The sequence below is a fragment of the Talpa occidentalis genome, unplaced genomic scaffold (genome assembly GCF_014898055.3).
Source record: "Talpa occidentalis isolate TD23 unplaced genomic scaffold, MPIMG_talOcc4v2.1, whole genome shotgun sequence".
Classification (NCBI taxonomy): Eukaryota; Metazoa; Chordata; class Mammalia; order Eulipotyphla; family Talpidae; genus Talpa; species Talpa occidentalis.
The window spans coordinates 17,092,340-17,106,511 of NW_026555331.1; the positions used below are offsets into that span (position 1 = coordinate 17,092,340).

Genomic DNA, 14,172 nt, shown 5'->3' on the forward strand with positions numbered 1-14,172 from the left:
ATCCTCTCACCCCCCACACCTCTGGCCTGTGCTCCAGTTCTTGTATGCGTACATAAATCTTAAAAAAAAAAAAAAAAAAAAAAAAAAAAGATAACATAAACTTCCTCTCAAATATTTGCCTGTGTGTATATAATGTTAACATTAAGCTAAAAATAAATGAATAAATAAAAAGGTGCTTTTTTCCCCATAAGAATCATAGGTTCTTAGATTTGTAAGGATTGTGAAAGGTTTATTAAGTCTAATCTTATTTGAGAAATTTCTCTGTTAATTTCCTTACGTATCATTATTTACCTTTTCCCTTGCAGAAGGATGCTTTGGGTGTGTTGTGTGAAACTGGTTAGGGAAAATATGAAAATTGGGGAGCCTCATTAAAAGGTTACCAAAGTAACTTAGAGCAGAAATCTGAATGAAGATATCTTTAGTGAAGACGATACAGAAACAGAGTTAACAGAACTTATTGAATTATAATGAACATTTATTGAGTACTTGTGTAAAACTTTCTTCTAATCTTCTTACTAACTCCTCAATAACTTAATAACTCTTCTCAATAACTTCTCAATAATTTAATCTTCTCAATAACTCCATGAGGTAGATAATATATATTAATCCTTATTTCTGTAAATCAACTGAAAGAATGAAAGCTCACTGAATTTTTAAGGACATACAGTTAGCAAATGATGGGGCTGGTTTTTAATTTTTTTAATTTTTTTATTTTTAAAGATTTATTTATTTATTTATACAAGCACTGGGTACAGTCAGAGCACAGGAGGTTGAGAGAATTCACCAGAGCCAGAGCAGGTTGTAGAAGAGGCAGACGGATGAAGTACACTGCTGCGGGGAGCAGCGGGCGTCAGGAGAGGTCTGCGTGCCATGTGGGAACCTCGCCTGGTGGCCCCGTATCAAACCAGCACTGCAGAGGCTGCGGGCAGCTTTGCAACCCAGCGCTCAACCGCTGCGCCACCGGGGAGGTGATGGGGCTGTTTTTAATCAAGGATGACTTAAGAGTCTCCTTTCTTCTCTCTGCCTTCTCTGCTTCTGGCAAAATGACAGAAGAAAAATGTATCCGAGTTCTGGATGATTTTTAGGTTTCCCACTAGAAAAGTTGGATGTTGTATAGGATAAGTTTTCAAAAATTTTCTGTTCACTTTATAGCCCTTCCATATTTTGTATTTTAAGTACAACAGTTTTCAACCCAGAATATTAAAATCACTGAACATATGTTCTCTGTTTCTTTAGTCAGTCTTTCCCACTTGATTAATGTAAGAGAGTGGCGGTCAGTGGAGTTAAGAATAGTTAGCTTTCTCTCATGTTGTAGGAACACATTTCAGATAGATTATCCCCACATGATTAACATGGTAGAACTATATGTGGCCACAGAAGAGATGTCTATGAACAGAGACTCATACTTGTTAGCTGCGGTGGGTACTTTTGTACTGCCTTTGGAAGGCCATATTCTTAGTCACCAATCTAGTTTTCATTTTTCTTCTGTTCTATCATTTTTTCCCTTCTTCTGCTAGAAATTCTACTTGAGTGTACTGAGTCTTTTAATTTTTTTCTAGCAGATGGTTAATTTTCACTGATAGTGAATGTGAACCACCAAGATAAAATAATAGATAAAATATGTAAATAAAATGTACTTAATTCACACCCATTCAGTCACTAGGACAGCCATGTTAGAAATGAACATACTTGCAGAACACCTAAATGTTTGTAGTAATTTGGGGTGAGGCTATAGTCTAAGTAGTAGAAATCAAAGAAATATTTTCTAAAATATACCACTCTTAATTAAAATGAAATTATTATTCTTTGTCTTTATAGGGATTCGTGGAACTGACGATATTTCCCACAGTTGCAAACTTGAATAGAATCAAGTTGAACAGCAAACAGTGTAGAATATACCGAGTAAGGATCAATGACTTAGAAGCTGCTTTTATTTATAATGATCCAACCTTGGAAGTTTGTCATAATGAATCAAAACAGTAAGTTATGTATTTTAAACATTGATATCTCTGACTTTATTGTTGTTTTTTCATATGATTGGATATCTTTTCTCTATAAATTTTTCTTACATTGTTATTAGACTCTGGATCCTCAATTTTGTTTTCTAATTATACTTTCTGTTGCTTTTACCAGTCTGAAAATTTCACTCAATAAATATTGCCACTTCTGCACACACAATAAGTTTTAATGTTTCCCTTCTTCAAAGAAAAAACATCATGAGTTTTCTGACAACCCAATATATACTATATATAAGTGGTTGGATCCCTTATCGATTATGGTTAAGAAATATAGATAATTTTTTTAACTCAATCACGATTACTCAATGTTAGTTGTTTTAATAGTATTACTTAGAATTACCATTAGGGTTCTAAGAATTTTCATTTAATCAGATTTTCCAACAGGAATTTTCCCTATCCTCCTACACCTTCTGCTTGAATTGAAGAGCTAACTATATCTTAAAGGATTCCTTTTGTTATTTCTGAATGCTCCAAGGTTCTTCATTGCATTGAGCTGCATTCCATTTTGGTATAATGTTCACAAACTTACCTTAATTAAATATTATTTTCCCCGAAGTTTACTCTTTTCTGTGATATAGAATTTCAGTACTTTCAGCCATTCCTCATGTAAAATTTTTTGCAAATTTGTCACTATTCTCTTAGCCCTTCTCTGGATACTCTCTGGTTTACCTGTGTTTTCTTACATGTACTGATCCTAGAACTAGACATATACTTCATGCTATTGGGACTGTTCAGCACATGCATAACAGTAGAGCCATTTTATTCTTTATTCTTTATCAATATTTCTAGTGCCTTGAAATTCCTTAGCCTGTAACAACTACTTTAAGAATAGTTAACTCAAGTTTGAGTTTGTAGTCAGTGAAGCCACCTAAACAAAACCTGTTAAGGTAGATTTTTCTCTTAAGCAATCTTTTTACATGCTTTTGATCAAATTTTTTTGAGGATTTAAGAAGAAAAGTCATCCTTATTAATGTTGGTATTAGTCCCATTTCTGGAAACTGATTTTTTTCTCTTAGCTGGCTTTTTTTTTTTTTTTTCTGTATGTAAACTATCAAACTTAAAAGCAAGATAATGAGTGTTGACTCATCAGCATGTACAGTAACTAGAACTCTCAAACACTGCTGTGAAAATGTGTGTTGAAATTGAATATATGCATACACTGATTTACAGTCTCACTCCTAGGTATTAGAATGAAATAGATTGCAATAAAAATTTCACAAAACAAAACAAAATTGTGTTCAGATGTTCACCAAGAAAATAGCAGCATGTGTAATAGTCAAAATAGTCAAGAGTGGAAATTACCTGAAAACCCACCAGTGTTAGAGTGGTAAATTATGTTATGTTTTCATATTGTTGGAATTCTAAACAGTAATGAAAATGAATATCCATTAATTGTATATAATAGTGTGGATGAACCATATAAACTTAATGTTGAGTAAGAGAAGCCAGACACAAAAAGATATATATATTAAGCTGTTTATTGAAAATAGATGCCAGGATAACAGGTTGCCCTTGGTGGTGGGAAGTAGGCTTGGTTAGTGATCATAAGAGCACACAGGAAACTTAATGGGAGGCTGGTAAAGTTCTTTTGTTTGGGATGTTGGCCACGTAGGTTTTTCAGTGTGGAAAATTTATCTAATGGGATACTTACACTGTGCGTACTTTCCTGATGTATACTATACTTCCATGAACATTTTTTTTTAAAGATTTATTTATTTATTTATACAAGCACTGGGTACAGTCAGAAGCGCGGGAGGGTGAGAGAATTCACCAGAGTCAGAGCAGGGAGCAGAGCAGGCAGAAGGACCGAAGTACACTGCTGAGGGGAGCAGCGGGCGGCAGGAGAGGTCTGCGCGCCAAGTGGGACCCTCCTCCAGTGGCCAGGGAGCAGCCAGGGATCGAACCGGCGCTGCAGAGGCTGCGGGCAGCTTCGCAACCTAGCGCTCAACCGCTGCGCCACTGGGGAGGCCCCATGAACATTTTTTTTAAAGATTTATTTTAAAGATTATTTTTAAAGATTTATGCCAGGTGGTGAGAAGATTCACCAGAGACGAGTGGGGAGCAAAACAGGTGGGTCTACTGAAATACACTGCTGAGGGGAGCAGTGGGCGAGACAGGAGAGATCTGCTGCGCCATGTGGGTCAGCTCTTGGCCAGGGATCAAACTCATGCTGCAGTGGCTGTGGACAGCTTCATAGTGCTGAGACTTAACCCTTGCACACCACGGAGGCTCCACCATGAACATTTTTTAAAATAGAAAGTTTCCAAGCATTTGTATCATGTTTTGGAAAATCTGCACCTATATCTTAAGAATCACATGTTCTTTCTGTGACAAAGAACTAACAGATTATTTTAATTAAATGTGGATGGTTACAATGGTTCTCAGAATAAATTGTTTTCATTGCCTTAATTTAAAATTTTTTCACTATCCCACTTTTCACATTTAAGCTTTGTTTCAATGAGAAGGACTAGACTTTGGGGACCATGGTGGTTATAGGGCCAGGGCACATTAATATTTTACAGTCCTCATCATTCTGAAAATTGAAAACACATAATCCCACCCTGTAATTTTTCACTTTTATGAGGTTATTTTGAAAGGAAACATATTTGATTCATGTTATGATAGAAAACACTGGAATCCAAACCCTCAGAAGATTTAATTCATAACCAACTTCCCAAAGTTCCATTTATAATGACTCACCATTTTATTTGGCCCACTCTAATTTTTCTCAGGAGATGAGGGGATTAAGTGAGAATAATTTCCCATAAAAAACTAATCAGTTTAATATGTAATGTTTAAATTTGAGTTTTTTCTGCAACAATTTTTCATTTTAGAATTTTACGGATAAATTGAGCAAGATACAATTTCTTCAAGCAGTCTCAAATTTCATGTTTTTAAATTTTGTTGAAAACAAGTTACAATCTATATGCATACAAAATAGTCTTTAAAAATGAATGGTGGGGCCTCCCTGGTGGGGCAAGGGGTTAAGCACCACACTGTGAAGCAATCCGCAGCCTCTACAGCATGAGTTCAATCCCCGGCTGGCCAGGGAGCAACCCACATGGTGAGGCAGACCTCCCCTGTCTTGCCTGCTGCTCCCCTCAGCAGTGTATTTCAGTTGGTCTGTTTGTTCTATTCCCCGCTCTGTCTCTGGTGAATCCTCTCACCGCCCCACCCCCAACCCCAAGCTCTGGGCTGTACCCCAACTCTTGTATGCATAAATAAATAAATCTTAAAAAAAAAAAAAAGAATGGTGTCTTAATTAAGTGCTGGCAAAGATGGAGCAACTGGCACTTTCATATATTGCTATTCAGAGTGCAGAATATGTTATAGCCATTCTGGAAAACAATCTGGCAAATTGGTACAAAATTGAACATACGTTTACCCTGTGACTCAGCAGGCCCTTTCTTGCAGGTTTGTACTACAGAAATGAAGATTATATTCACATTAAACCCTATACACAAATATTCACAGCAGTGATAACCACAACCTAGAAACAACCTATCTTTTAGTAGGTGAATGAATAAACAATCTGTGGTACAATCTATATAATGGAATACTATTAAGTATGAAAGGAACAAATTACTGGTGCCTGGATGAATTTCAAAGACATACTGTATAGAACAAGCCTTATTTGAGATGTTAGAACTTTTCTATATTCTGGTTGTGACAGTAATCAGGTAAATCTATTCATGTGTTAAACTTAAACCTCATAGACTTGTATACCAAAGAAAGTAATGTTACTTGTAGTATATGATAATTTTCAGAAAGTGTATATTAAAATAGTTATTGTGGCCCTAGCTACTTCCAGAATCTTTTGCATTTGTTAAGAAACATAATAATACATTGTTCTTAAAACACATTAGTGGAGATACAGAGATGGCAGAGGTGGGGAAAGGCCTCTGTCAAGTTAAGAGTATATAACTTTAATGTTTTCTTTAGTGACTTTTAGTGACCTTTTTTCCACCATAATCATTGTAAAATATATAAAATTTCTCTAGGTTAAAAATTTGCCAGGCTAGGGCCTCCCTGGTGGCTCAGGGGGTAAAGCTCAGCACTGTCAAGCTATTGCCAGCCACCTAGACATGAGTTCTATCCTGGGCCAGGGAGCTGAATCACATGGTGCAGCAGACTTCTCCTGTCTCGCCCCTGCTCCCCTCAGCAGTATATTTCAGTCAGTCTGCCTGTTCTGTTCCCCATACTCTCTCTGGTAAATCCTCTCACCCCTTATACCTCTGGCCTACACCCCAGTTCTGCTATGCCTAAATAATTAAAAAGTCTTTAAAAATAAAAAATTTGCTAGACTAGTGAAATGTCACTACCATTACTTGTGGAATTTTCTAATGACCAGATGGTACAGATAAAGATGCACAAGAATATGACTCATAGTATTCGTGTCTTTGATCTTGATTTCTTGTTCTTGCCATTCCTTGCATTTTGTTTTTTTCTGTTTCTTCCATATTCCTTTAACTGATTTCCCAGAGGAAATATAATATGTATATATGTTTAGAGATAAGCTGTTTTATGGAGTTAAGTTGGAATATCAGATGAGGAAAATGTTTCCATGTTTTCAAGATAAGACATAAGACTTCTCTGTGGTTTTCATCCAATGAGAAATAAAGCCAAGTAACTACAAGTAAATATTTGCAAATCCTCTGGCATATATAGGATATAACAGAACCAGCCCAAAGTTCCTCTCCTTCATTAAGCTTACATTGCTATGTACTAGGGAGTGAAGGTGAGCAGAATTACATTTTGAGAAAAATAATTCACATCCTGACTTTAGACATCATAATTTCTGTCAGACCTCTTAATTTAGACATTTTGAATTTCCATTCAAAAATTTGTTAGGCTGGTAAAAAATATTTCCTTAATTCTACATATATTTTTTACACTTTTATCAGAAAAAACTAGTGGCTTTGAATTCCAAAATTAAGAGATGTAGTAATCATAATAATCTCACAGCATGGTAGCATGTGGAATATATATGCCATCATATTTATAGTTTAATAGTGTATGTCATGATGACTAAAAAGCATTCTGAAGTATTATATAAGAAGATATAATGCTTAGAAATAAATGGTGGAACCATTTAAGAAAGTGCTTTGTGAAATACATGATGTATTGTTAAAGTTGTCTCTTTTTTCCCCCTAGGAGAAATCTCAATTACTTTTCTAATGCTTATGCAGCTGCCGTTAGTGCTGTGGATCCTGATGCAGGAAATGGAGAACTTTGTATCAAGGTTCCATCAGAGTTATGGAAACACGTTGATGGTAAAATACCAGCTATCTACTGACTACAATGAAATTATGTTAGACCCCATGACTGGAAATTTTACATGAAAATTAATGATGTCAAAATTGTAAATTAACCAGTTGAAATAATTCAGGAGTTGGAAGCTCTTTTTTTTTTCTCTAAAGGATCATTTCACTGTTGTTTTTAAGGTGAAAGTTATAAAAAAATTGAATGATGCAGTTAAGATTTGAGAACCCACAGAATATCAAATCAGTTTAGTATTTTAATATTTTATAGCAGTAAGGATCCTAAAAAAATCATGTGGTTCAATTCCTTCCTTTTACAAAAGAATGATCAGAAGTCCAAGGAAAGTAAATAGTTGCTAATTAGTAGTAGAGTCAAGACTAAACTATAGAGTTCAGCACCCATTTTGCATACTTTTGAAATACTCATGCCTTCTTTCTTTCTTTTTTTTTAAGATTTTTAATTTATTTTTGCATAGAAGAACTAGGATATAGGCCAGAAGTGTGGGGGCTGAGAGGATTCAGCAGAGACAGAGTGGAGAGCAGAACAGACGGACTGACTGAAATACACTGCTGAGGGGAGCAAGAGCCAGATAGGAGAGGTCTGCTGCGCCATGTGGGTCAACTCCCAGCCTGGGGATCGAACTTGTGCTGCAGTGGCTGCAGATAGCTTCATAGTGCTGAAACTTAATCCCTTGCACCATTTGAAAGGCCCCCTCATGCCTTATTTCTGTGTCTGGCTTCTGTATAAAGTTAACTGTCATTATAATAATAAAACATAATCTTCCGCCTTTATTAAGCTTTATAAAAATTAATCAAGATAGGGAAGAAAATCTTTGTTTTTGTTTTCTTTTCGTAGTTTTTTTGGGGTGTGGGGGCATTGCCCAATTTAGGAGACAGGCATTGTGACCATCATTGTGTATTCAGGTATTAGAGATAGTTGTATGTTATATTTGTAGTGTTTTGGGTCGGATTAAAAACCTCTTTTATGAAAGCAACATATTTATTATATAGAAGTCAAACATAACAAAAAACATAGTATATAAAAAAATGCAGAATGTAAATTTGTGGATAGTCCTTCCCACCTCCTTTTCCATACTCCTCAAAGTCAGCTAGGGTTAGCAATCTGTGGAGGAATGTAATAAGAACAAATTTGAAAAATATGTTTTGGTTTGGATCTGGAAGTCTTTAAGTGTCCTATGTGGAAATTTTGAACTTTTTTTTAGGAAATTTTTAAGGTAACACTATTAGTAACGCTATCGGGAGGGCATGGCATGACCAGAAATATATTTTGGAAGAACACAGCTAGCAGTGACGGGTATGAGTGTAGTTAGGATACCAGTGGGGCCAGGCAACTGAGTGTGAAGTATAGATGTAGAGATGGTGAAAGCCTGAACTAGGGTAGGTATTGTGGTTTTTCATGTAAACCAGAGCCTTTAATTCTGTTATGTTCAAAATAAATCTTTGCCTTTCTTACATTTATATACTATTATTACTTAGTTATGCATTTTAATGTATTAATCTTTGTATGTATTTATCTGTTGCAGAATTAAAGGTCCTAAAGATACACATCAATTTTTCCTTGGACCAGCCAAAAGGAGGTCTTCATTTTGTGGTACCCAGTGTGGAGGGAAGTATGGCAGAGAGAGGTGCTCATGTTTTCTCTTGTGGGTATCAAAATTCCACAAGGTAGATTATTAACTTTTATATATTTCAATTGCATTTTTCTCTGTTATGTAATACATGTATTTAATGTAAAATGGGCAGTACAAGTTTGATCCCCTAAAGTACTACTGCAATTCTGGATCTTGTTCCATTTATTATTCCTTTTCTTTCTTTCTTTTTTTTTTTTTTTTTTTTAAGATTTATTTATTATGCAAACAAGAACTGGGGTACAGGCCAGAGGTGTAGGGGGTGAGAGGATTCACCAGAGACAGAGCGGGGAACAGAACAGGCAGATTGACTGAAGTACACTGCTGAGGGGAGCAGTGGGTGAGCCAGGAGGGGTCTACTTGCACCATGTAGGTAGCTCCCTGGCTGGGGATCGAACTTGTGCTGCAGTAGCTATGAGGATAGCCTCATAGGTTGTATCTTAACCTCTTGCGCTACCAGGGAGCCCCTATTATTCCTTTTCAATCCCAACTTCCTCTTCTCTGGCATATAATAAATAAGGATATGAATTGATAGAAAATTGAATAGAAACCTTATGTCTAGCTTTATCAACACTCTGTTTGAATTTATACAGTACATCATATATTGTAAAAAAAAAAATCTTCCTAACTTGTGGAATAGATTCTGAATATTGTGTTCTTTAAAATGATTACCATGTTTTTAGTTTCTATAAATATATACTACTAAAAACTAATGCAGATATACAAGTTGAAGTTTTTAATTTTAAAATTGCAAACAAAAAATTCAATGCCTTTTCATAGGGTTAGAACTGGCAAAATCACATAATATATTAATATTGCCAAATAATGTTTGGAAATAGGTTTCTTTTTTATTTATTTTATTTTTTTTAATTAATGAAGTGCCATTGCTTTACTTTGTTAATAGTTTGACAATATACGTTTTTTCCCATCACGTGTGGTCATCATAGTGCCTTCACCACCATAGCGCCCAGGGTACTTCGCGATACTTTGTTGTGTTTTCCCCTCCCCCATCTCTCCCTCCTCTAGCTCTCCCTTCCTGAATGTCTCATATCTATTGTCTGTTGTCAGGGGTTGGTTTGACCTTTTGGTTTCTCTATATTCCACATATAAGTGACACCATCTGGTATTTATGTTTCTCCTCTGGCGTGTTTCACTTAGCATCATTCCAGCTCCATCCATGTTAGGTCTCTATTTTTAATCAGGTTCTTTTCAGGTTCTTTTAAGCTACACTGAGTAAAAGGCTTTAGTAGCTAAATAGCTGAAGTTTCCTTTTTGTACATATTCTAGAAATGTTAAAATAGGCTGTATATGGCGAAAACAAATGTATGTTCAAATCTCAAGGTATGTTCTGTACTGTCTTTTTCCCTAGATTTTGGTTCCCATGTGTTGATTCATACTCTGAGTTATGTACATGGAAATTAGAATTTACAGTAGATGCTGCAATGGTGGCTGTTTCCAATGGAGATTTGGTTGAGACAGTGTATACCCATGATATGAGGAAGAAGACCTTCCATTACATGCTTACCATTCCAACAGCTGCATCCAATATCTCCTTAGCCATTGGACCTTTTGAAATACTTGTTGATCCTTATATGCATGAAGTAAGTTGTATCTTCCTGTTCCTTTCTCTCCTCCCACCCTACTGCTGGTTAAAAAAGATATTAATGAAAAACTAATTTTTTTTTTTTTAAATAGAGGCATGTTTTTATTTTATTTATTTATTTGTTTGTTTGTTTTTTGTTTATACATGCACTGGGTACAGTCAGAAACGCGGGAGGGTGAGAGAATTCACCAGAGCCAGAGCAGGGAGCAGAGCAGGCAGAAGGACCGAAGTACACTGCTGAGGGGAGCAGCGGGCGGCAGGAGAGGTCTGCGCGCCATGTGGGACCTTCCTCCGGTGGCTGGGGAGCAGCCGGGGATCGAACCGGCGCCGCAGAGGCCGCGGGCAGCCTCGCAACCCAGCGCTCAACCGCTGCGCCACTGGGGAGGCCCGAAAAACTAATTTTTTAATTCTTCTTTCTACTTTTGAGTATCCTGAAAGAAAAACTTTTCCTTATCTGATATATTTAATGATAGGAATTCTTGAATTCCTTTCAAAATTTTGTCATATTAAATTTCAGATTTTTTTTAACAGAGATTTTAGTATTCCAGAGAGCTTTGAGTATACCTTAGGTAGAGTATAGATGATTTCTGTAACTAATTCTGTTCATTACTAATGTTGTGTTTTTATTCCGAATATGTTTTCTGAATGTAACAGTCTCATCTCTAGATTCTAAAATATTGGAATTTCAAAATTAAAAATGTTCTTCAGCATATGCGGAAGAAAAGAGAAAAAGCTGAGGCAGAGCTGGCATTCTGCCCAGCAAATTCAGTGAAGCCTTCTTACACGTTCCTCCCAGTCTGTATCTGCCATAAAGCATATCCTAATTGATAGGCCAAATAGTGTGTTTAGATGTCCCATGCATGGACTTCTGGTTAAAATGTGATTTATTGATTAGTAAGCCTCTTGGCTTCTGTACATATAAAAAGTAACATTTGGATGAATCTTTTTATTTACTTTTAGTCCTTTAAATTTTTAGTTTTATTTTTCTTATTTTAAAATATAAGGCTTATATTGTGACAATGTATATCTCAACAGTATTTCTTTTAGCTAGGTGGGCAAAAGTTGAGAGAACAAGGTTTAGACTACTAGTAAGCAACTAGTTCTCTTCTGATAATTGCTTTTCTGAAATTCATGCATTTGATGAAATCACTCATGGCAAATACGATATTTTGTGAACCGTTTCTGCTCTTGCTATCTTTATAAAAACTTTTTAAAGTGTATTCACTGATAAGATTGGCAGTGAATTTTACCATCTTTGGTAAAAAATCAACCTTAATATCAATATTTGAGTAGTACCGACTTTGTTTTTTGGAAGAATTTTTTTCTCCCACCCCAAACCATGGGTATAGGAAAAAGGTAAATGACAATTGGGTATTTTTCTTGAATACTTAACAACCTGTGACTTAGTTTTTTTTTATCTCAATAAATAGTTTTTACCACATTATTAGTTAATTTGCTATCATGTAGCTTTGTCTAAATGTGAATCTTTTTTGGTGAACATTATTTTTTGTTCGTATGTCAAGAGGAGTGTTAATATACATTTTGTCATCTGACTATTAATAACACATAGTTAATCATCCTTCATTATTGTGGTAGTCTCTACTCTGTTCTTTTATATTGCTAGTGGGACGATTTTTCTTCTTTGTTTTTAAAAATGTTTTTGTCTGCACAATCCAGCAGTAATCAGAACTCTTATTTATTTATTTTTTTAAAGATTGGTTTATTTATGCATACAATAACTGGGGTACAGGCCAGAGGTGTGGGGGGGGGTGAGAGGATTCACCAGAGAGAGTGGGTAACAGAACAGGCAGATTGACCAAAGTACTCTGCTGAGGGGAGCAGGAGAGGTCTGCTGCGCCATGTAGGTTGCTCCCTGGCTGGCCGGGGATTGAACTTGTGCTGCAGAGGCTGCAGACAGCTTCATAGGTTGCGTCTTAACCTCTTGAGCCACCAGGGAGGCCCAATCAGAACTCTTTTACATGACTTTCAGGCTATTCTAGATTTTGGGCCCAGTTTTCTTTTCCAATCTTTTCGCCATTAATTTCCCAGCTGTATTTGTTATATCTTATGAAGTTTGCATAGATTTTTCTGATCATAACATATTTCTTCCCATCTTTGAGTCTATTTGTTATGTCCTCTCTTTACCTTATCAAACATCTGGTCAATTCATAAAAGATTAACTTATATTCAATCACCTATGTAAAACCTTAATGGGTCATTCTAGTAATGGTGATCTTTATCTGATTGATGTCATTCATTTGACACAGACTCATAATATGGGATAAGAAGGTACATGACATTTGCTTGTCTGTGTCCAAGGTGGAATGTCAACTAATATGAAAATCAGAATTAATAATTCTTTTGTGAGTGTTTATCTCCTAATGACCAATACATTTCCCTGCTGTTTTCAATATGTAGTTGATATATTAAAGGATGATTACAGTAATTGTTCTTTATATGCAGTTAGGATGGTATGATTAATATTAACTATTAGTTATTAAGATAGTACTATGACATTAGGTATTTGTGAGTCAAAGGTAGCTTTACAGTAAACTTTGGAAAGTTAAATCTTGTTTTGTGTGTGTATGTAGAATAAATTTTAATTTGAACTAGTTATATTTTCATTAGATCTAAGCATTTCCCAGATTTATAGTCTATCAAGAATTTAATTTCTGAAATACAAATAATGTTTTGAAAATAGTAAACATCACTAATCACACCAGCATTTTCTTTCAGTGCCATGATTTGGGCACTTTACCATAAAAGGGGGAAGGAACTTATGTGAAACCTTATTCATAATTGAGATATTTAGGAGATTTGCAATATTAAAGTTAAGTTTTTCAATTAATGATCTTTTCTGCTTTTTATTTTTAGGTTACTCATTTTTGTTTACCCCAACTTCTTCCATTGCTTAAACATACCACATCATACCTTCATGAAGTTTTTGAATTTTATGAAGAAATTCTTACATGTCGTTACCCATACTCCTGTTTTAAGACTGTATTCATTGATGAAGCTTATGTTGAAGTGGCTGCCTATGCTTCCATGAGCATTTTTAGGTTGGTGTCTCCAGAAATATGAAATGCCTGAATTTAGGGTAATGATGTGAAGACAGGTTATTTTGTAATCAGTTTTAAGGATATGTTTTCAACTTTTTCCCTTAATTTAGAATGATTGCCTTTGTAGAAGATATAGTATTTTTAAAATTTACAAATTTAGAAAAGCATAGAGATGTAAATTTTAAAATACCCCAAATGCTCATATTATCTTCTTCCACAATTACTGTACTAGTATTTTACATATTTCTTGTAGTGTCATTCCTGCTTATGCATTTCAAAAAAAAATTAACTCATACACTTAATAAAAATATGATTATATGGATCGTTGGTAGGATTATTTTCCTAGCAGTACTTTAAAATAGCACTATTTAAAAATATACCAAAAAATAATACTGTACCAAAAAAAGAGAGGGGAAACTTAATTTTCCTTATTTTTCTATCCTCTCTTCTTATTTCTTTCATTACTTGAAAGGTTCCAACTTTAGAGGTTTTATATCTCCATGTCATTTATTTTACTTTTTTGTACCTAAATTTTCCCATCTGCAAAACAGGAATGGTATTGCCCTCACGTTCTACAGAGTG

General features: G+C 35.3%; 1 protein-coding gene across 3 annotated transcripts in view; it reads left to right on the forward strand.

Moving 5' to 3' along the window:
* TAF2 (TATA-box binding protein associated factor 2) overlaps nucleotides 1–14,172 on the forward strand; it is a 66,725-nt gene that overhangs the window by 1,464 nt on the left and 51,089 nt on the right. For all 3 annotated transcript variants that reach the window (XM_037502279.2, XM_037502286.2, XM_037502296.2), the window contains exons 3-7: nucleotides 1,819–1,979; nucleotides 7,173–7,291; nucleotides 8,824–8,965; nucleotides 10,298–10,529; nucleotides 13,406–13,590. In XM_037502279.2, coding sequence (XP_037358176.1) covers nucleotides 1,819–1,979; nucleotides 7,173–7,291; nucleotides 8,824–8,965; nucleotides 10,298–10,529; nucleotides 13,406–13,590 — 839 coding nt within the window. The remainder of the gene's footprint in view (nucleotides 1–1,818; nucleotides 1,980–7,172; nucleotides 7,292–8,823; nucleotides 8,966–10,297; nucleotides 10,530–13,405; nucleotides 13,591–14,172) is intronic.